The sequence below is a fragment of the Mobula hypostoma genome, chromosome 1 (assembly GCF_963921235.1).
Source record: "Mobula hypostoma chromosome 1, sMobHyp1.1, whole genome shotgun sequence".
NCBI classification, from domain to species: domain Eukaryota; kingdom Metazoa; phylum Chordata; class Chondrichthyes; order Myliobatiformes; family Myliobatidae; genus Mobula; species Mobula hypostoma.
Window position 1 is genome coordinate 6,963,500 of NC_086097.1, and position 21,607 is coordinate 6,985,106.

General features: G+C 43.0%; 1 protein-coding gene across 5 annotated transcripts in view; it reads right to left on the reverse strand.

Moving 5' to 3' along the window:
- Nucleotides 1–2,513: 2,513 nt before the first annotated feature.
- Nucleotides 2,514–21,607, reverse strand: part of si:dkey-87k14.1 (leucine-rich repeat transmembrane protein FLRT2) — a 116,449-nt gene continuing 97,355 nt past the window's right edge. For 2 of the 5 annotated variants that reach the window (XM_063043521.1, XM_063043530.1), the window contains 2 exons: nt 10,162–10,421; nt 2,514–9,752 (listed from right to left, as the gene is read on the reverse strand). In XM_063043521.1, coding sequence (XP_062899591.1) covers nt 7,350–9,341 — 1,992 coding nt within the window. In that variant the 5' untranslated portion in view covers nt 9,342–9,752; nt 10,162–10,421 and the 3' untranslated portion in view covers nt 2,514–7,349. Of the gene's footprint in view, nt 9,753–10,161; nt 10,422–10,886; nt 10,922–11,603; nt 12,064–12,506; nt 13,378–21,607 lie in introns of those variants that run through there. The other 3 variants (XM_063043547.1, XM_063043537.1, XM_063043556.1) reach the window with 3 other exon arrangements.

Genomic DNA, 21,607 nt, shown 5'->3' on the forward strand with positions numbered 1-21,607 from the left:
GGAGAATTGCACCAGGAGAAGGCAACATTCGGACTTGGGAAGGCTGGTCCTGCCAGTGATGTCACGGTGAGAAGTCAGAGTTTAAAGCTCATGAGGATTTCCTGATTCACTTACCTGAGCTGAAAAGTACTTTGTTCCAGAGAGTGCAGTTGATCCGTATTTGGGGAGATGAAGGTGAAGGCCAGGGTGGGAAGGAAATGCATTTACAGCTCTCCTAATTAAATAGATAGATAGATAGATAGATAAGGGCCTTCTCAGAGAAGGACAGCTTGACACATTAATTTCTCCTGTCCTGGTGAGAACGAATAGGGATTTCCCAGTGGTATAAAAATCCAAAGTAAATTTATTATTAAAGTACATACATGGCACCATATACAACCCTGAGATTTATTTAATTGAGGGCATACTCAATAGATCTATAGAACAATAACCATAACAAAATCAATGAAAGACCACCCAACTTCGATATTCAACCAGAGTGAAGAAGACAACAAACTGTGCAAATACAAACAGAAAGAAATAATAATTAATAAATAAGCAATAGATATTGGGAATATTAGATAAAGAGCCCTTGAAAGTAAATCCATTGGTCGTGGGAACATTTCAGTGATGGGACAAGTGAAACTGAGAGAAGTTACCCCCACTGTTTCAACAGCCTGATGGTTGAGGGGTAATAACTGTTCCTGAACCTGGTAGTGTGTGCCTTGAGGCTCCTGTACCTCCTTCCTGATGGCAACATTGAGAAGAGAGCATGGCCTGTGTGGTGGGGGTCCCTGATAATGGGTGCTGCTTTCCTGTGACAACGTTTTGTGTAAGTGTGCTCAAAGCTGGATCGGGCTTGACCTGTGATAGACTAGGCCATATCCACTACTTCTTGTAGGTGTACAGCAGGCAAGTGCCAAAAGTGAATTTGTAATGCAGCGTGACTCAGAAAGACAAAAGCTCTATCAGCAATGCTTTTTGCATTCAGAAGAGAAGGTCCTTTATGCAATGGATATCACAGTCCATGAGGCAGAATGTAAAAATATTCAAAGGACAGCAGATTAACACAGGTATCAATGCAATCCCATCTTTGGATAATAAGCAAATATAAAAATCTGCTTCTCTTACTGTATATGCCCTCGGTTGAAAAAAAGTGTTTCAAACTGGAGCATACAGTAAATGCTGGAGAAACTCAGCAAGTCAGGCAGCATCTATGGAAAGGAATAAGAAGTCAACATTTCAGGCCGAGACCTTTCATTGGCCCAAAATGCCAACTCTTTTGTTATATCCATAGATGCTTTTGAGTTCCTCCACCATCTTGTGTGCATTATTCTGGTTTTCCAGGTCTGCAGAAGATCAAGAGAATTTTGAAAAGTCAGAGCATTAGGGCTGGAGTCAGGCTAGTTCGGCTCGCTGCTTCGCGAGGTTTACTCAGCTCTGCGCTGAACTGAGGCTGTGACCTGCAGCTAACGGGCTCTGGAATCAGCTGCAGTGATGACTGGCTTTGTGGCTGTGGACTCATGTTCATAAACTTCAGTTCTGAATGTTATTTGCTTATTTTTATTGTTTGAATAATTTGTTTTTTTTTGCTCCAAATTGTATGCTTGATGGTTTCTGTTTTTTTAATGGGTTCTAATAGTTTGCTTTGTTTTGATGCTGCCTGTAAGGACACAAATCTCAAAGTTGTATACAGTGTACATACTTTGATAATAAATGTACTTTGAGCTTTAATCTGGCTTCTGCCCTCTTCCTTTCCAGTCATACGTCCTACAGCCATATAGGACCCTGTTCAGACCCCACTTGGAGTACTAGTCACCTAGGAAGGATGTGGAAACCATAGAAAGGGTGCAGAGTAGATTTACAAGGATGTTGCCTGGATTGGGGAGCATGCCTGATGAGAATAGGTTGAGCAAACTTGGCCTTTTCTCCTTAGAGTGGTGGAGGATGAGAGGTGACCTGATAGAGGTGTACAAGATGATGAAGGGCATTGATCGTGTGGTTAGTGTGGCTTTTTCCCAGGTTTGAAATGGTTAATACAAAAGAGCACAGTTTTAAGGTGCTTGGCAGTAGGTACAAAGGAGATGTCAGGGGTAGGCTTTATGCCGCGAGTGGTGAGTGCGTGGAATAGGCTGCTGGCGACGCTGGTGGAGATGGATACGATAGGGCCTTGTAAGAGACTCCTGGATAGCACATGGAGCTTAGAAAAATAGAGAGCTATGGATAACCCTAGGTATTTTCTAAAGTAAGTACATGTTCGGCACAACATTGTGGGCTGAAGGGCCTGTATTATGCTGTAGGTTTTCTATGTTTCTTGATGGAGGGTCTCAGCCTGAAGCGTTGACTGTTTATCCAGTTCTATAGATGCTGCCTGACCTGCCCGAGTCCTCCAACATCTTGTGTGTGTTGCTCTGGATTTCCAGCATCGGCAGAATCTCCTGTGTTGGATCACAACCTCTTTATAAATCATTGTAACGATGACAGTTCTAATGTCTCTTTATACTGACATACAAAGTACAACTGAATGCCTGGCTTTGCTTAAAATATCCTGAGTACAGTAGGCTCACTAGATTCCAGGTGACTACGAATGACAATTCACGAGCATTACCCAGACATTTTCTTCCTTTTATTAACAATAAGTCAAAGTTGTTTCATACCAGTGCTCTATACGTTGTGACCATACTTTATTTTGTATTTTGGTTATGGACATCCTTCAAACAATCATTTAGAAATACAGAGAGATTGTTGGAAGTGAGGTACACAGTATCTCTGAAAGTGGCAACCTGTCAGTAGAACAAGTAAACCTGTGCATTATTATAAGTTACATCAAGTTGCTATTTTATATATAAAGCAAAGAGATTTCCTTTTTTCCCACCTCGACAAGACAAAAATATATACAAAACATAAAATGTACTGTTGCACTTTCAGTGTGAGATTTTCTTATCTAGATAAGGCTAAACAGGAAAACTGAGTACAAGTGTCCTTGCTCCCTTTAACACACCGTGGTTGAGAAAGGTATTTTTTTCACCCAGTCTTTTAAAAAAAAGATTTTTTTTCTCTCTCTCTTAAATTCGCCTTTGCAGTAGAAAAAATATTTTTGAAAGGATTTATCTTTATTACATTGGCTCTGAAGCACCTACGTAAAAAAATAAAAAAAGCCAGCAGTGCATTTGATCAGTTAGAAAATAAGGATTAATTGGTTGTTAATTGTAATCAATTGGTATTTGTATGGTGGATGGGAAATAATATAACTGCACTGTATAAAGTAACAATGTCCAATTCAATAAATCCACAGTATTTTTTAAACTGGAGTAATTAACCATCTCAGAGGTTGTTTTGTGTTGTCCCACAAAAATGCTTACTTTCACAAATTGCTTGGCCACTGGATTTGATTAAATAATGACAAAAAAAAACAATATTTGCTCTTGTAAAAAAGCACAATCCTTTCAGTCCTTTGCTTCTAGTAGTGTACTAAAGTGGTTAAAAAGCAGTTGTTAGTTCACAAAACAAGGGTCATTATCGCTTCAGTTACAATTCATAACAAGAATTCAAATGCTGCATGAACACAAAGGTAACAGAATCATCTTTACCAAAAAAAACACATGATTCACATGAATTTTATCAAATATTTAACTTCTATAGCTGGTTTTGGTGTTGTAAATATATTGTTTCTTTATTTTATATCTTTTTCATCTTTCAATAACTTGGTCTTTCCGGCAAGGCTGGCATGTATTGGCTATCCATTGTTATTCTTGAGATTGTGATGGAGAGCCACCTTCTATAATTTAGTAGCTTTTTTTTTTACTTATTTTATTTAAAGATACAGTGTGGAATAGGCCCTTCTGGCCCTTTGAGCCGTATCACCAGCAACCCGTTAACTTAAACTTAGCACAATCATAGGAGAATTTACCATGACCAATTAACCTATTAACCGGTACATCTTTGGACTGTGGGAGGAAACTGGAGCAACTAGGGGAAACCCACGCGTTTCACAGGGAGGACATATAAACTCCTTTCAGAGGACGCGAGGATTGAACTCCAAACTCCAATGTCCAAAGCTGTAATAGCGTTATGCTCACTGCTGTTTTATGGTAGGACTGAGTTAGCTTATTCGAATGTTCGACCTTAGAGGGTATTTAAGAATCAACCAGACTGCTGCTGTGTCTGGATTCATATCTGGGTCGGACCAGCTTGAATGGAATATTACCCCATTTGAAGGGAATTGGTGAACCAAATCTGGTAGTTTACAAGATAATCATTTTACAACCACCAACACTGGCTACTTTTATCAAAATTCACAACTATTAACCAAGTTCAAAACCCTTGCTCTTGATGAGATTTGAACTCATATTTATGGATGATTAATCAGGTATTGGGATTACAAGTTACTTAACCACAATACCCTCAGCGTACCCAAGTATTCATACATGCTCTGCAAAATAAAGAAACAGGAGTGGAGGTGAATCAATATGAAGTACTTTAACACTTATGATTAAAATTCAAGGCACATACATGATACACCAAGACGGTGCAAGATTATGAACTTTGGTTCCTTGCACAATGGAAAATTAGGAACAAAAGGAGAACAAAACCCAATATTTTGACATTGTCATCTACACAAACATGAGTGGACATCTGTAGTACAAAAGTTGTGATTGATCCTAATGTGATTTTTTAGCATTCTTGCTGTAGACATTTTCTTTTTAAAAAAATTTGGATTATCATTATGTTGTTCTTAAATTTAGTGCCAGTTTAACCAGTATTGCTTATTCCAAAACACTGGCTCAGCGTCAGAGCTGTTAGTTGCCAAGTGGCGGATGGAGAGAATAAATATCTCAGTGGGCTCATCATCTGTGTTTGGATTAATCGAATTGAATCGATTAAACCATAATCATCCAGAAATTTAGCGAACAGCTAACCCTTCAGTTGTCAGTAACATCAGCACATCCAGGATAAAGTACTGTGTGAATATTTACCTATCTCTAACAATATAGAATACTGTCAGCGCAGTGTTCTTTGCTCTGAAATGGAGTCTCGTCCTTCAATTAGCAACGTGCCCCTTATGTAAATCTGAGGGTTATCCATTGGTACACTGGACGACTGGAGATGTCGTGGAGATGTACACGGGCAAGATTGTGCTTATGTATGTCTCAGTCATGCCATTATTACACCCTCCCCTCGGGGGGTCGGGTGGGGGGGGTCTGCTCTTGCATGTGTTCAACTCACGTAGTGGGGCGGTCACAACCAAAGGGCTCTGGGATGAGGGTAGAAGGGGCAGTGCTGGCAAGGGATGGGCCATCCTTCTCACGACACAAAGGGCACAGGGGAGCAGAAAGTAAAGCTCTAGTGGCAGACCAACCAACCTGAAAGACCTGGGTACAATTCATGAGTCGCAAATGCTACGCTGCCCTAGAAGATAACAGGGATGGTAAAATGGTGCTATTCTTGTGAAAGGGTAAGGTAGCTGAACTTTCAGTCCATTGTCCCAACATACAGCTGGATATCCATTTAAAAAAGGAATGAAGTGTCATGATTGTGGCTTGCTCATCTGTACAGCTATTGGGAAAGCTATGAAAAAAAAACAGCTTCAATTTTAATGGGATGACTGTAAATAGTTCATATTACTTATGTATGCCACAAAATTCTGCTCAATTAATGTTACGACAATTTTGATCTTCCTACGTGATCAATTTCTCAGTTACCTACCTGAGATTCAAATTCTTTATGGTTGCCATGGAAAGATAGCTTAGATTAAAATGCCATTAGCTTTACTTTTTAGGAAAAAATGTGTTCTTGAAAACTGCCTAGTCACACGGAAAGTCTGCAAAGTTTTAACATCAGCAAGGAGGAGTGTACACTCATTGAATTAATTACCTCATTGTTGGAGTATAAAGACACCTTTATTTTGCTAATCAAAGGCTGTGCTCTAAACTGATATTGCAACAGAAGCATTCCAAGTGAATGTTATCCTTATTATCATGAAACTATCTTGCTCTTGTACTGACAGGTGTAATTAGTGTTGGGGAAATCTAATTATAGCAATTTTGTTCATTTGACAGAATGTGGGCATTGCCAGCAAGGACAGTTTGTAAAGCCTCTCTTTAATTGCCCCTGGCTCATGGAACAGTAAACAATTAATAATCATTTATTTATTTATTTTATTTTATTTATTTAAAGATATAGCACGTAACAGGCCCTTTCAGTCCAATGAGCTGCACTACCCAGCAACTCAGCCATTTAACCCTAGCCTAATCACAGGACAATTTACAATGACCAATTAACCTACTAACCGGTATTTAGACTGTGGGAGAAAATCAGAGCACCCAGAGGAAATCTACACCCTCACAGGAAGAATATACAAACTTTCTTACAGAGGACACCAGATTTGAACTCTGAACTCCAATGCCCTGTACTGAAATAGCGTCACACTACCTGCTACGCCACTGGGTTGCAGTCTCTCTGGCGCCACATACAAATCCAAAATAGGTAAGGGGATTAATTAAAATAAGTGCTTATCGAGTATTTTTTTTATCACTACTAAGCACAAATTGACATTATATAGTATTTTAGAAGTATTGAACATCCAGTTAAAGCATTGGATTAAGGTACAGGAACAGGTTGCTGGATTAGGCTTTCAGTCATCAAATGTATATAGTTCACATTGAACTTTCAGCCTTGGTTGAATTAACAGGGCCATTGATTGGGCTACTCAAAATGATGCATTATCCCTGGGCTAAAATGGTTGGGGTACAATGAAGACTGGAACTACCTCCTCAGATTTGTAGGCAGTGACCTCTGCTGGAGAGTAAGAGAATGTCAGGCTCGGCTCTTAATGTCTACCGGTTGAGATTCATAAAGTGATCTGACTGAAGCTACAGGAGAAGGAAGGGAAGGGAAGCCTCGAGTTGAAGGTGATAAGCCCAACAAAAATTCTACCACGCCAAGAGATAAATCCCTGTAGGGAAAGAAGATGAGAAAACATGGAAGATGAGGGTGAAGAAGGGGACAAAAGGTCCTGTTACCCATCAATCTATATTAGTTTTCCAGATTAAGTCCCCAGGATGACTGTGCGGATGTTTTGACCCTATTTCAGAAACTATGTCTTTAAATGCTAACATATGGTTTAAAAAATTACATTTATGAACATAGGCCTTGATTGTACAGCAACAACTATACAGCATACTTAATCTCTTTTTTTAAATCACATGACTGCTTTACAAAATTGTTGCTACTTAATTTTTGTAATAGAAAAGATAGCAATTTTTTTACACTGTATAAATTACACAGTTGGCAGACACAATCTGTCTGGACAATAATTCACAAATATATTCTAAAAGTCCTATAAGTTGGGGGGGTCTTGGACTGCAGCGTCATGTGTGACATTGTTCCAAATCTGGAGCCCCACTAGTACAGAATCTGCTGTTGCTTCTGGTGTGGCAGTCTGTGTAACTAATAGCCCCATTCGGAGGATATATTGACTGCAGTCTAAAATCCTCCTTCAACATGTGTTCATTATTTAATGAGACTATATGAAAACTGGTCTCAGTCATTTCGAGAATGGTGTTGTCCTTTTTGGTCCCGGCCTCACAGTAGTCGTCTTTCCTGCGGCCGCGGTTGTACTTCCACGAGTGTGAGTCGTACTTCCCCTTTTTGTGCATGTGCCAGCAGAAGATGCCCAGCAGAGCGACCAGTATAATGAGCACTGCGCCCCCTATCAGCCCCGCCAGCAGTAACGGGGAGCTCAGTTCCTGCTGGGTGGCCTGCTCAGGGCTGGAGGGCAGGTTTGTGTTAAAAGACGGTGGCTTGGTTGTGGCCTCCGAGCAAACTGTATCATCCTCGGGGTGAAAGTTGTTCGAGGCGTCCAGTAGGACCATGCAGATTCTGTAGGTGGACCTGGGCTCCAGGTTCCGCAGGCTCAGCTGCCTGGTGTCCCCGCTGACTATCCTCTCGTGCACAATGCCGCCCACCAAACTGTGGCCCAGTTTCACCCACGTGACCCGGTACTTGGTCACTGTAAAGTCAGCCAGCCAACTGATCCGAATGCACGTGTCGTTCACAAACTGAACAGCAAGCCGCAGTGGGCCTACCGGGGGAGAGTCTGTGAATTCGTCATCACCGCCGGGCACAGGTGGGCTCGAGCCAGCGCTAAAGGGCCAGGTGGAGGTATTTGCAACAGGAGTCAAAATAGTAGAAAAGGCAGTGGGCGAGGCAGATGGCAAGGGGGCAGGGGGTATGCGGGTGGCTTTGGGAGCAGTTGTAGAAACAGGACAGGACACCAGATTCATATTCAGGTCTCGTATAGCCATGCCCCTGACTTTGTCAGGCCCCTGGCACATCAAGCCACGCACATTGATGGAGAAAGAAAGGGACTGCAGCCACTTGGTCACCCATTTTATATTGCAGTCGCAATACCACGGATTATTCCTCAACAGAATTTGTTTCAAGCTGGTCATACCATCAAACGCTCCTTTTGCCAGCATCCGGAGCTGGTTGTTGGAAAGGTCCAGCCTCTCGAGCCGTTTCAGTTGCCTGAAGGCGGTGACCGGGATCTGACTGATCTGGTTATCCTGCAAATTCAGCTTCACCAGTCGGCCACCAGGGAGGTTCGCTGGGGGCCGGGTCAGGGAGTTCCGCACCATCGAGAGCTCAGTCAGCTGCAACAGTTGTCCTAGGGCTCCCTCGGCAATGCCCTTGTTGGCCAGGAGGTTCCCATCCAACACCAGGCGTTGAAGGAGAGTCAAGTTCTGAAATGCCAGCTCCGACACAGTGGAGATCCTGTTTTCATCCAGCCGTAGTTCTTCCAGCCCCAGTGGCAGCCCCACTGGCACACTGCTCAAGTGGTTCCTAGACAAGAACAGGAGCTTAAGGTTAGTAGCTTCTCGGAAGGCATTGTCCTCAATGCCAACGGTCGAGATGGAATTGTCATCCAGGTGAAGCTTTTCAAGTTTCTGCAGTTGGCTGAGAGCCTCCCTGGAGACCGTCTGGATGTTATTCTCCTGCAAGTGCAGCTCCTTCACGTTTTTTGGTAGATTCACAGGGAACTCATCCAGTTCATTGCCATACAGGTATACGGTCTGAACCGAGAGCACGTTTCGCAAGTCAAGTGGAAATCCAGCATTGTTGATGACGTTGTTTTGGAGGTAGAGAATACTGGCCCCCTCTGGTATCCCAGAAGGCACTGATGTCAATTCACGGTCATTGCAGTAAACAAATTTCTTGTCGCAACGACACTCTGAAGGACAGAATTCCGCCCAAGTTATCTGTGTGTACAGTCCCAAAAGAAACATAGTCCATAAATACAATAAAGTACTCCGGTCCTTGAAACAGACTCTGGTCTGTGACACTCCCATCACTCTAACCATTAAGGAATTCTAATTGCAAAACAGCAGGCTGTTAAAAAATCCTCAAAGCCAGAGGCAGCTCCAGTTATTGTAAAGCTGGTATTTGCTTCATCCAAACAATGAGGAGCAGAGACTATATATGTGCCTGGGGAGGATAATCTTGGTGTGCACTTTCTCTTTTGCTTCAGTTCTGAGAGCAGCAATTTGTTAAGTGGAGTCGGTCCCTGCAAATTGTGCCATCTAAAGCAGGACACTCGGTGATAACTAAAGCACATCACATACTGCTTTCCCTGGTGATTGGCAATTGGAAATTGCACATATACATGCATGCACACAGCCTAGCAGTGTTCGGTGGGTTTATTAAATCTGGAGTCCCTTCGTCACACACTGCCGTTCCAAGTCAGGAAGCCGTGTCCGTGAGCATCTAGAATCCTATACAATTAAAACAAAAACACATACAAACACAAGGAATAAATGAGCAGTTCATTTAGATTCACACACTCTTTGAGCTGCATTTTTTCAAACCTAGGGCTGCCTCTGCTGGACAAATCTATGGGCTGTCAGTATATCGTTAACTACCTTCAGCTTACTCTACGTCAGTTAATAAAACAAGACTATTAAAAATCTCGTATAGGAGAGGTAGCGCGTGAGAGAGTGCAGCAGCGAGAATCAGCCGAGATACTGGCTAAGGTATAAGCAGTGGATGACTGGATTATCACTAGTGGCTGAATTTAGTACCAGTGAATTAAAGAAAAAAAAGATCAAATGAATCTGCATTATAAAATTCGATCAGCTTTTTTTTTAAAATAAACAACTAAACGGTAAATTGAATTACAACCACCTTCACATTCTGTCAGGATCATCATCCTCTGGCTTTAGTTCCTCGCGATTTTTGATGGCTATTCGTGCTTTAGATGGAGCCGCGCAGTCCCAGTAGTTGGTGTAGGCTGACTTGGTTCTCCACTCGGGTTGCCAGCATCAGTGTACAGCGTCCACGCTCAGCCCAGCGGCGGGTTCCGCTCTGCCAGTCTGACCATGCTTCAACACTTCCCTCTCTCTCTCCGGAGCCCCTCAAGTGCAGCCTCTGCTCTGGTGCCGCTTCTAGAGATGAGAGGATTTATACGTTAGGCAACAACAAAAAAAAAGGCTACAGCCACTTATTACCCTTTCGGTACCCCCAGCCTGTAGTGCTGGCGCGCACAGCGAAATGCCAGTAATAATGCGTCTGATCAGGCTGTTTATTGCTAATGTAAGTCTTCCCTTTCCCTTTTAAAACCCATGGGAGATGTTTACAGTAATGAATTCAGCTGACAGCGATCTCCCTCTCTCACACAGACCCTCCCACCTCTCTCTCTCTCTCTCTCTCTCTCTATGTCTTTCTCTCTCTCTCTCTCTCCCTCATGTGAGGAAGACTTCGCTCCGGCGGCAACGCTTTCCCTCGCAGGAGCGAACGCCCGACTCTCCAGTTCGCTCAGAACCCCTCTGACAAATTGTGGATTTGTTCGATAAATGATGCACTCTGGTTGATATTTTATCAACTCCCCCCCCCCTTTCATTTTTACTGACCTTGAGCCCGGACAGAAACATATGATCCCTTGCAGTGAAATAGCTGTTGGAACTATTTAAAATCTGCCTTTAGCCGTTCGGATTTTTTTTTAACCAACACTTGGCGCAAACCTTCATCGGCAGTCAGAGACTATCTGACACTCCCTGAACTATTAAACAATCCAAACTATTAAACGGTAACATCAAAAGAAAGTTCCTAATGAATTGGACGATTGATTTCCCCTTTTTTTGTCAATCGCTGATCATTCAATAGAGGGAGGGAGAGAGGGAGAGAGAGAGAGAGAGAGAGAGAGAGAGAGAGGGGAGAGCGAGAGAGAGAGAGAGAGAGAGAGAGAGAGAGAGAGAGAGAGAGAGAGAGAGAGGGAGAGGGGGGAGAGCGAGAGAGAGAGAGAGAGAGAGAGAGATGTTTTACACCGACTCCACCGCAGCCGAGTCATCAATCTGCTCAAACCTTTGCGGAGACAATTAATTGCGATCGAACCAAACATTTTAGCTGCGATTTTTTTTGCAAGAGACATGTCTGGGCTACACTAACTGCATGCGCCCGAAAGATGGACGCGCACAAGAGGGAAATATCGAACAGTTTTCTCCACAGATTTCTGACCATAATGATAGCACAGGGGGGCGATTTAGTCCCAGTCCTGGGCTTTCTCTATTATAATTCCTCCCTGGAGAGCAGCGAGTGCAGTTAAGCGATAAAGATTCTAATAGTTCTACCTTGCACGCCGAACGGATTGTACTCAATGTTTTAAAGATCCCTGCAAAAGGCGAATTAGTCGTCAAAACTGCGGAGAATTGGATGCATCTCATTACAGAATTTGCGGCAAGTTTTTAAGGAAGCTCCTCTGCGAACAGTTTTTCAAAATCTTGCATCATCCGAAGTTATAAACTCGCGAGTTGCTCTAGTCGAAGGAAGATCTCAGTGGCTCTCCAGATAGATCCCCGCCGTGAAGCGCCGAGAATCTTCGCCTCAAGTTAGTGTTGAAATTGGGGAAACATCTGTCCTCCAGCACGACAGCGCGCAAGCCAGAAAGGGGAGGGCGCGGGTGGGATGTCTGTGTTTTAAACAGGAATTTAAAAAAAAATCGGGGCAGCAGGGTAGCGCTAGGGTTAACGTGTGCGCAGCGCTGACAAGTGATCCGGGCGGTGAGGTACTGGCGGCTGGGGTTCGGTGGCGGCAGATGCAGCGGGTTATAGCGAGGTGGCAGTGCAGTACAACACGCGGGCGCTCGCCGTGCACTCAACTGGCGCGAATGGGAGGCGTTACGAACAACAGCTTTCGTAACGATTTCAATCTCACCAACTAAACACACACACACACACACACACACACAGTGCTGCACAGAGAAATAAAATACTTTGGTGGGGGGGGACTCAATACGCAGACGGGGCGAGTCTATGAGAGGACACGCACATTAGCAGGAAGGTTAGGAAGGTTGGGGAAGGAATTTTTCTACCCCACCCCCCCATTCCACAATCGAGGATGTTGGTGAATTGTGTGCGGAGTGCTGAAGGCACTTGATTGTGAAAATGGTTTCTCCTCCTCCCCTGCCCTCTTTCAATGTTTCTTTTTCAATAAATAAACACCTAATAGGCAGCTCCGCTATGTTCGTGCTTTACCTTTTCGCTAATGATGTTGGACGCTCAGCGTTCTGTGTTGTTGAGCCGAAGCGCCCACGTTAGAAGCGGAACGCAGTGAAGAGTAGTTGGAGTACAGTATTGGAGGCACCCCCTCTTTTGCTGGGGTTACTCAGCGAGCCAGTGTGTGAGCATGCTCCTTTAGAAAACTGCGGGAATCGAAAGGGTTACAAATGGAGCTTTAATCTCTCTTTTCCCCCCACTGGACTCTTCAAATCCCGAGAATCTCTCTGACGCCAAGAAAAAGCTGAAGTATTTGGTTGCTGGGTGGTCCTTAAATAACCTGTCACCAGTGCCACTGCTACCAAGGTCACGCCGTGGCTGGAGTTTCGACTGTGGGGCGCAGACTCCCGCAAAATCGCCTTTCGTTGCTTGAAGCCTCCCGTCTGAAAGCTGTTGAGACACAACCTCCAACCAGACTGAGGTTGCATACAACGCCACGGCTCTCTGATCAGGAAGAACGCGCTTTGTTTTTTTTAAAGGGAACAAATAAAAACAACAAAGTTTGGGGATTAAAGACGTGGGTTGTTTCTTCGTGGACCTTCAGAGGCAAGATCGGCTTCTGCCTCAGAGGAGCTGTGGTTTCTCGGAAACTTCAGACTTGGAGCCGGAGATTATCAGGCAGGAAGAGCTTCCCCTGCTAGAGGTGGCGCTTGCCTGTTGCAGGCTATATCTGTACAAGGCAGAGGAATTCAAAAGGGTCCATGAAATGTAATACCAGGACGATAGTGGTACTATTCATCAGGAGAATGCTTGGTCGGAGTAGGCAAAGATGGAAGCATCAGTCAGTGCAAAGGAGTGCTGAGGGTGACATTGTTATAATACTCCAAAATTAAATGACCTCACCAGGACAGCTAAGGTAAGCTTACTAATATGCAAATATGATTTTGTTCTATTTTGCAACACTCATTTCAACTCCTTTCCAACTGCTGTGATTTTTGTGGTGTAACCTGCAAATTTCATGCTACACCCCTCTGCAAAAATTAATATCCCTTCTTCCTTTTGTTCCTTCTTTCACTTCACCCACCCCCAACATTGTAATTTTTCACTATTTTCTACCCTGATTTACAAATGCTCAAACCTACTCCATCTTGCAACACAATTCTTTCCACCTTTAGGTCAAGTCTGACAGGGACATGAAGGGAAATACATCCCACTTAATTGGCACCCAGTCTTATTATTAGATTAGATTATGAGGACACTCAGTCCTCGTTTATTCTCATTTAGATATGCATGCATTAAAATGATACAATGTTCCTTCAGAAAGATATCACGGAAACTACAATCCAAAGATCTACAACCTAATTCTCCATTTCCTCTCTCACCAGCATATTCTGGCAGCTGAGATATCTACAAAGTTCACTGCAGTTGGTGCTCCAACAACACCATCCAAATCTGTGGCCTCTATCACTAACAAGGACAAGGAAAGCTGCTATGTTAGAACCTCACCTTCTGCAGGTTCCCCTCTTAGTTGCACAGCACTCTGACTTGAAACTGTCTCGCTGTTCTGTCATTATTCACTGGGTCTAATCTTGGGGCTTTTCTCTCTCATCCCACTGTCCAAGAGCACTGCAGACTAGCAGCAACAGAGGAACAATAACATCTCAAGAAGACAGCTATCATCTTCTCAAGGCAATTGGCAGTGCTGAATAACTGCTGTCCTTGCCCCATTGATGCCCAGATCTCACCAACGAGTGCTAGGAGTATTGTATTCACCTTGGGGGGTGGGGAGGGTGGTGAGTGGGGGAGAGAGAGCTGTTGTTGGTTTTAAAACCATTGTCTTTCCCACCTCCTATCCCAACTTCCCTTCCTGCTCTTTCCAGAATCCAGTCACCTACCTTTGCTCATCCAATCACTAAGTGTTAACACCAGCATCATTTTGCTTGCACCTTCCCATGCCCCAACCACCACCATTACAGCTTCAGGGCCTCTGATCAGCTGTTAGAAAGCAGAAAATGAATTTGAAAAGAGCAGCGCTCCAGAATAGGACCTAAAACTTGACCTTGCACTTCAAACTTAACTCAGAAAATGACATCGATAAATCCTATTCATTAGATTCAATAGGTACATTTAATGTCAGAGAATACATCCTGAAATACAATACAATATACATCCTGAAATTCTTTTTCTTCACAAACCCTATTACCCTACAATCTTCAGGTTCTTGAACTAGTGTGAGTAATTTCCATTTCAGCTAAAGCCCTCCCCACCATTGAGTACATCTACAAGGAAGTGCAAGAAAGCAGCATGCAGCATCAAGGATCTCCACCGTGAAGGCCATGCTCTCTTCTCGCTGCTGACATCTGGAAGGAGGTATAGGAGCCTCAGGTTCCACACCACCAGGTTCAGAAACAGTTATTACCTTTCAACCATTAGGATCTCGAAACAGCATGGATAATTTCACTCACGTCAATGGTGAACTGACTCGACAACTTATTGACTCACTTTCAAGGACTCTACAACTCAGTATCATTTATTTACTTTTTTATTATTTGCATGATTTGTCTTCTTTTGCACATTGACACATTGATTGTTTGTCGGTCTTGTTATTTATAGTTTTTTTTCATGAATTCTATTGTCTTTCTTTATTTTCCTGTAAATGCTTGCAAGGAAACGAATTTCAAAGTAACATATATGTACTTTGAACTTTGAGTGAGTTCATGAACTTGCATTTGTAGTTTACAACTTTATAGCTTGCTAAGATCTTTCAGGTTTCCTGTGGTTTGCAGAACAGTTCATTTACACGAGCTAACTACACCAAAAAGCAATGTGATAATGTGCTTAATGTAAGCTAGTAGTTGGGGCATAAATAATGGCCAGCGTTCCAAGAGAACTCCAGTAAAAACCATACTATGAGATCTCTTAATGTGGGATATTTGAGTTCAGGTCTGGTATTTTTAACTATGAAAGGATCAACTTGCAATAGAGGAAATGAGGTGAGGGTTGATGAGCTTTGTTACTGGAATGGCAGGAATGAGAAGAGAGCCTATGTTCTCTTACTTTTAGAAGAATCGCTTGTGATCTTTTGGAAAAATACCAAATCCTTGCACAGCTTGACAGGGAAGATGCAAGGATGATGCTTCTTCTAACTGGCTGTCTAGAGCCAAGGCATAACAATTTCAAATTAGGGGTTGGTTTTTTTAGGAAGAATTTTCTTTATCCAAAAGATGGTGAACTCTGCCATGGACAGTCCCAGGCCCAGCTGCAAAAGGAGGAAGTTTGGGCTTGGAGATAGCAAACCGCATCCCATAAAAATCCAGAGCTACAGAAACACCAACAGAAGCTCCAAACATCTAATACCTGGGAGAGGAAGGATCTTCACCTAGAAGACATATTGAAGACATGCGGTGAAAGCAGAAGACACAGGGCAGATCAAACCAGGATGGAGGACTTTGGCAAGCTACTGTCGGTGGCCCATGCTGCAGAGGGGTGATGGTTTAAGACCTCTCTACTCATATGGGCCATGGAAGTTCAGTTTCTCGGTGTATTCAAGACAGAAATCAATAGCTTTTCAGATTTTAAGGCAATCAGTGGATAAGGAGTTAGTGCAGGAAAGTGAAACTGAGGTGAAAGTTCATCCATGATCTCAGTAAATGGTGTAACAGGCACCAAAGGGCTGAATGGTCCACATTTCTAATGTTCTTTATGTTAGGGCAGTTTGAGAAATATCTCACCCAAGAACATACTTCTCATACCACAGCACACCACCTGGCAGGATTTTGTACCTGAAACCACAGTTTTCAAAGCCAGCTTGTTTGTGGGGACACAAAATGACAAGCAAAACTACTTTCTTTAATGTCCACTCTCTATCTAGAAATAATGCTGTTGGATTCTTTCTTCCTATATTCTAAATTGACTCTTAGGGTAAGATATAATGACATATAAGTACTTTGATGATAGATTTACTTTGCATTTTGAGCTATAAAAATGGTGTATTTATTTTTTTCCATTCCTACACCAGTTCTCTCCATTACACTGTTCATGTCTCCTGGTTTCTCTCCTTTCCCATCTATAGTTCTCTCTTTCTCTTTCTTTAATCTACACCCCTCACCCACAGATACTTCACCTGCAAAGCCATTCTGTCCATCTCTCCACACAAATACTATTACCATCTTCCTCAGCCCTTGAATTGTGCAATTTCATCTACTCTGCTCTTTCTTCTTAAGCCCATCACACTGTACTAGAGCATAGACTGCTGAAAGCAACTTGCCAAAGTCCTCTGTCCTGGGCCGGTCTTTCATGTTTTCCCAGAAGTAGCTCATCTTCTTGGTGTATCTTTCCTCTCCCAGGGATGAGGTCTTTGGAGTTTCTGTTGACATTTCTGTAGTTCTGGGTTTTCACGGGATGGGTTTGCTAGTCCCACACCCAACTTCCCACCTTTCGCAGCCTGGCTTGGGACCATCCATGGTGGAGTTCCATCTGCTCTGCACTCTACCCAATATGCTGCACTCCATTTCCACTGCTTTCACCTTCTCCACTCTGGTAGATTGTGTCCACAGACCATTTTTGATGCTGCCAGTTGCTAACTAGAAACTTGGTTAATACTAAATATGATTTGTCATTGAAAACCTGGTGTGAGTGAGCCTTGAATTCTGATTGTCAGATAGATTATAATTCTGCAGTAGTGAGAATTTCTGATTGTACTTTAAACAAAAGTGTGTCTAAAACATAGCCAGTAGTGTCAGAAGCAACATTTACCTCAAATTAAACTTGTTTTCAGTACACAAACAATACAGAACATAGAAAACCTACAGCACAATGCAGGCCCTTCAGCCCACAAATCTGTGCTGAACATGGCCTTACCTTAGAAATTACCTAGGGTTACCCACAGTCCTCTATTTTTCTAACCTCCAATATATCCCACAATTTTATGTTCCATACACAAAATGCTGGAGGAACTCAGCAGGCCAGGCATCACCTATGGAAAAAAGCACAGTAGGTGTTTTGGGCTGAAACTCTTTGGCATTTTGTGTGTGTTGTTTGGATTTTCGGAATCTGCAGATTTTCCTCTAGTTTGTGATTTTATTTTTCATGTTTTTCTCTTTTAGGGAAAGGTTAAATAAGTTCAGACTTTATTCCCTTCAGTGTAAGAGAGTAAGGGAAGATTTGATAGAGGTATACAAAATTATGAGGAGATAGGGCAAATACAGCATGCTCTTTTCACAGAGGTTGGGTGAGGCTACAATTAGAGGTTATAGTTTAAGAGTTAAAGGTGAATCTTTAAGGGAAACATGAAGGGCAACTTCTTCACTCAGGGTGGTGAGTGTGGAACAAGCTGCCAGTGCAAATGATGGATACAGGTTTGATTTTATCATTTAAAAGAAATTGTGATAGCTATGGACAGGATGGGAGGGGTATGGAGGGCTATGGTCCAGGTGCTCATTGATGCCCAAAGGGGCTGCTTCTGTGTTCTATGACTCCGTGACACTTTACTGTAATATCCTCTGAGGACAAATTTTATCGACAGAAAATGGTTGCAGCCAGCATTTCCAATTGATCCAAAAGACAACATTCTTGGATAACACTCCCTCAGGACATTAAGTAAATAGAGTCTACTAGATCAAGCTATGAGCATCTTGTCCATATTAAATGGCTGGTATCCTGTCATCCCTCACTTTCACGTCCTGGATATGTTGAATTAACATTTGGTTGGGTTCTTAATATAGCTGAGTCCTGAAGACAGGTCTTGGCCTGAGACATCGACTGTTTATTCATTTTCATAGATGCTGCCTGGCCTGCTGAGCTCTTCCAGCATTTTGTGTGTGTTGCTTTAGCTGACTGCTGTTTGCATTGAGAGTGTACTTTGCCTACTAAATAACGTGTTTAAGTTCCCATACCATGTTGATTGGACTGTTAGTCCAAGTGATATATTTTCAAATAATTTCAGGTCATATTTGTTAATTCCAAGTCAATAATTCATTTACAATTTGATCAGCTTTACAGGATTTTAATAAATATTTCAGCAAAATTAGCATGAAGATGGAATAACGTAGCACTTGGAACATGCCAGTACATTTACCAGTTCTACACAGTAGTGATTATTAAGCAGTTTTACAACCAAGTCACAAGCAACGCTCTTTGGATTGATAGGCAAAAGCTTGGTCAAAGAGATTTTCAAAGATGGATAGAGAAATATTCCATCATCTATCCTGAGGGATATACTGACAGGTAGAAAATTACAATGTTTCAGGAACAGCTTCGTCGTCCTCTCCACCTTCAGTTCTCTGAATGGACAATAAACCCATGAACACTACCTCGCTATTTTTTTTGCCTCTCTTTTTTGCACTACATATTTAATTTTTTGTATATGTTTCTTAATGTAATTTATATTTTTTGTTCTTATGTATCGCAATAAACTGCTGCAGTAAGACAACAAATTTCACAACTTGCTCCTTTTTCTGGTGTTTTTTGGGCAGCTTTGAATCAGGGTGGCGTGCAGAACATAGAACATTGAATAGTACAGCACATTACAGGCCCTTCAGCCCACAATGTTGTGCCAACCCTCAAACCCTGCTTCACATATAACCCCCCACCTTAAATTCCTATGAACAGATGATGAACACCGTGCTGAACTCTTGTGCACACACAAAATGCTGGAGGAACTCAGCAGGCCAGGCAGCATCTGTGGAAAAGAATACAGTGAACATTTCGGGCCGAGGCCCTTCAGCAGGACTGGAGAACATCAGCTGAGGAGTAGAGTTAAAAGGTGGGGGAGGGGAGAGAGAAACTCAAGGTGATAGGTGAAACCAGGAGGGGGAAGTTAAGAGCTGGGAAGTTGATTGGCAAAAGAGATACATGGCTGGAGAGGGGGAAATTTGATTGGAGAGGACAGAAGGCCATGGAAGAACGAAAAGGGGGAGGAGCACCAGAGGGAGGCAATAGGCAGGCAAGGAGATAAGGTGAGAGAAGGAAAAGGGAATGGTGAAGGGGGAGTGGCCATTACTGGAAGTTCGAGAAATCAATGCTCATGCCATCAGGTTGGAGGCTACCCGGATGGAATATAAGGTGTTGTTCCTCCAACCTGAGAGTGGCCTCTTCGCGACAGTAGAGGAGGCCATGAATTGACATATTGGAATGGGGAATGCCCACCCCTTTCTTCCCTGGCCTTCTGTCCTCTCCTATTAGATTACCCCCCCCCACCCTTCTCCAACCCTGTATCTCTATCACCAATCAACTTAGACCATAAGACACAGGAGCAGAATTAGGCCATCTGGCCTATCAAGTCTGCTCTGCCATTTAATCATGGCTGATCCTTCCTTTCTTAATCTCCTCCTCAAACCCATTTCCTGGCCTTCTCCCTGTAACCGTTGATGCCATGTTCAGTTAAGAACCTATCAATCTCTGCCTTAAATACACCCAATGACCTGGCCTCCACAGCTGCATCTGGCAACAAATTCCACAAGTTCACCACCCTTTGGCTAAAGAAATTCCTCTGCATCCCTGTTTTGGAAGGGCGCACCTCTATCCTGAGGTTGTACCCTCTTGTCCTAGACTCTCCCACCATGGGAAACATCCTTGCCAGATCTACTCTGTCTAGGCCTTTCAACATTCAAAAAGGTTTCAATGCGTTCCCCCCCCCCCCCACATCCTTCTGAATTCCAGAAGGATCCTCTCCAACCCCAGCACATCTTTTCTAAGATGAGGAGCCCAAAACTGGTCACAATACCCAAGGTAAGGCCTCACCAGTGCCTCATAAAGCCTCAGTATCACATCCTTGCTCTTGTATTCTAGACTTCTTGAAATGAATGCTAAAATGGCATTTGCCTTCCTCACCACCAACTTAACCTGCAAGTTAACCTTTAGGGTGTTCTGTACAAGGACTCCCAAGTCCCTTTGCATCTCAGATTTTTGGATTTTCTCCCTGTTTAGAAAATTGTCTGCACATTTAATTCTACTACCAAAGTGCATGACCATTCATTTTCCAACATTGTGTTTCATTTCCACTTTCTTGCCCATTCTCCTCAAGTCCTTCTGCAGCCTAACTGTTTCCGCCCTTCCAGTAATCTTCTCAGCTCTTTACTTCACTCCCCCACCCACAGTTTTAGCTATCACCTTGTGTTTCTCTCTCTCTACTCCCCCACCTTTTAACTCTACTCAACTTTTTTTCTTCAATCCTGCTGAAGGGTTTCGGCTAGAAATGTTGACTGTACTCTTTCCATAGATGCTGCCTGGCTGCCGAGTTCCTCCAGCTTTTTGTGTCTGTTGCTTAGATTTCCAGCATCTGCAGATTTTCTCTTCTTTGTGAGTGGATATTCTGATTCTGATTTCAAGGTCTGATACCATAGCTGAAAGTCTATATAGCTGAAGACAAATGGCTACTAATATGATCAGAGAAATAAGCAAGTGCTGGAATCTAGATAGAGGCATTTCAATAATCATCATTTTGCTTTCCTCTTGCCCCATCACTAAAAAAAGGTACAAATTGCCTACCTTAGCCTGTTGCCTGTACATTAAATCACACAGAAGCAGAAATATGAAGCTTTACTATAAAAATTGTCAGAAGTTGAAAGAAACTCTCATCAAAGCAGCCATTAATTAGAGTGAGAAGCACAGCATCGAGAGTAATTTGCATTTCTGTGACAGTCTTTAGATCAAAAGAAAAAAATGCATGAGAGTACAGGTTTGAGGGAAAGACAGCATACAGAAAGACGGAGCTGGGGGGCTGGAGAAGGGAGGGAAACAGATTCTGAACCACAGGCGTCACCGTAGCATAGCAGCTAGGGTGACGCTATTATAGCTCGCGGCTTTCTGGAGTTCGGAGTTCAATGCTAGCGCCCTCTGTAACAAGGTTGTATGTCCTCCCCATGGAATGCGTGGGTTTCCCCGGGTGTTCCGGTTTCCTCCCATTGTCCCGAGGCATACCAGGTAGCTTAACTGGTCATCGTTAATCGTCCTGTGATAGTAAGGATTAGATTATTGGGAGTTTGCGGCGCGGTGAGGCTCAAAGGCAGGAAGGCGCTACTTCATGCTGTAGCACTAAATAAAATAAATTCTCCTGGGTTCAGCTGAAGAACGAGGTTTTTAGTTGGGGCTTGATAGACTGCATGGAAGTTGAGAGATTTAGGAAGAGATTTACTGTTAGC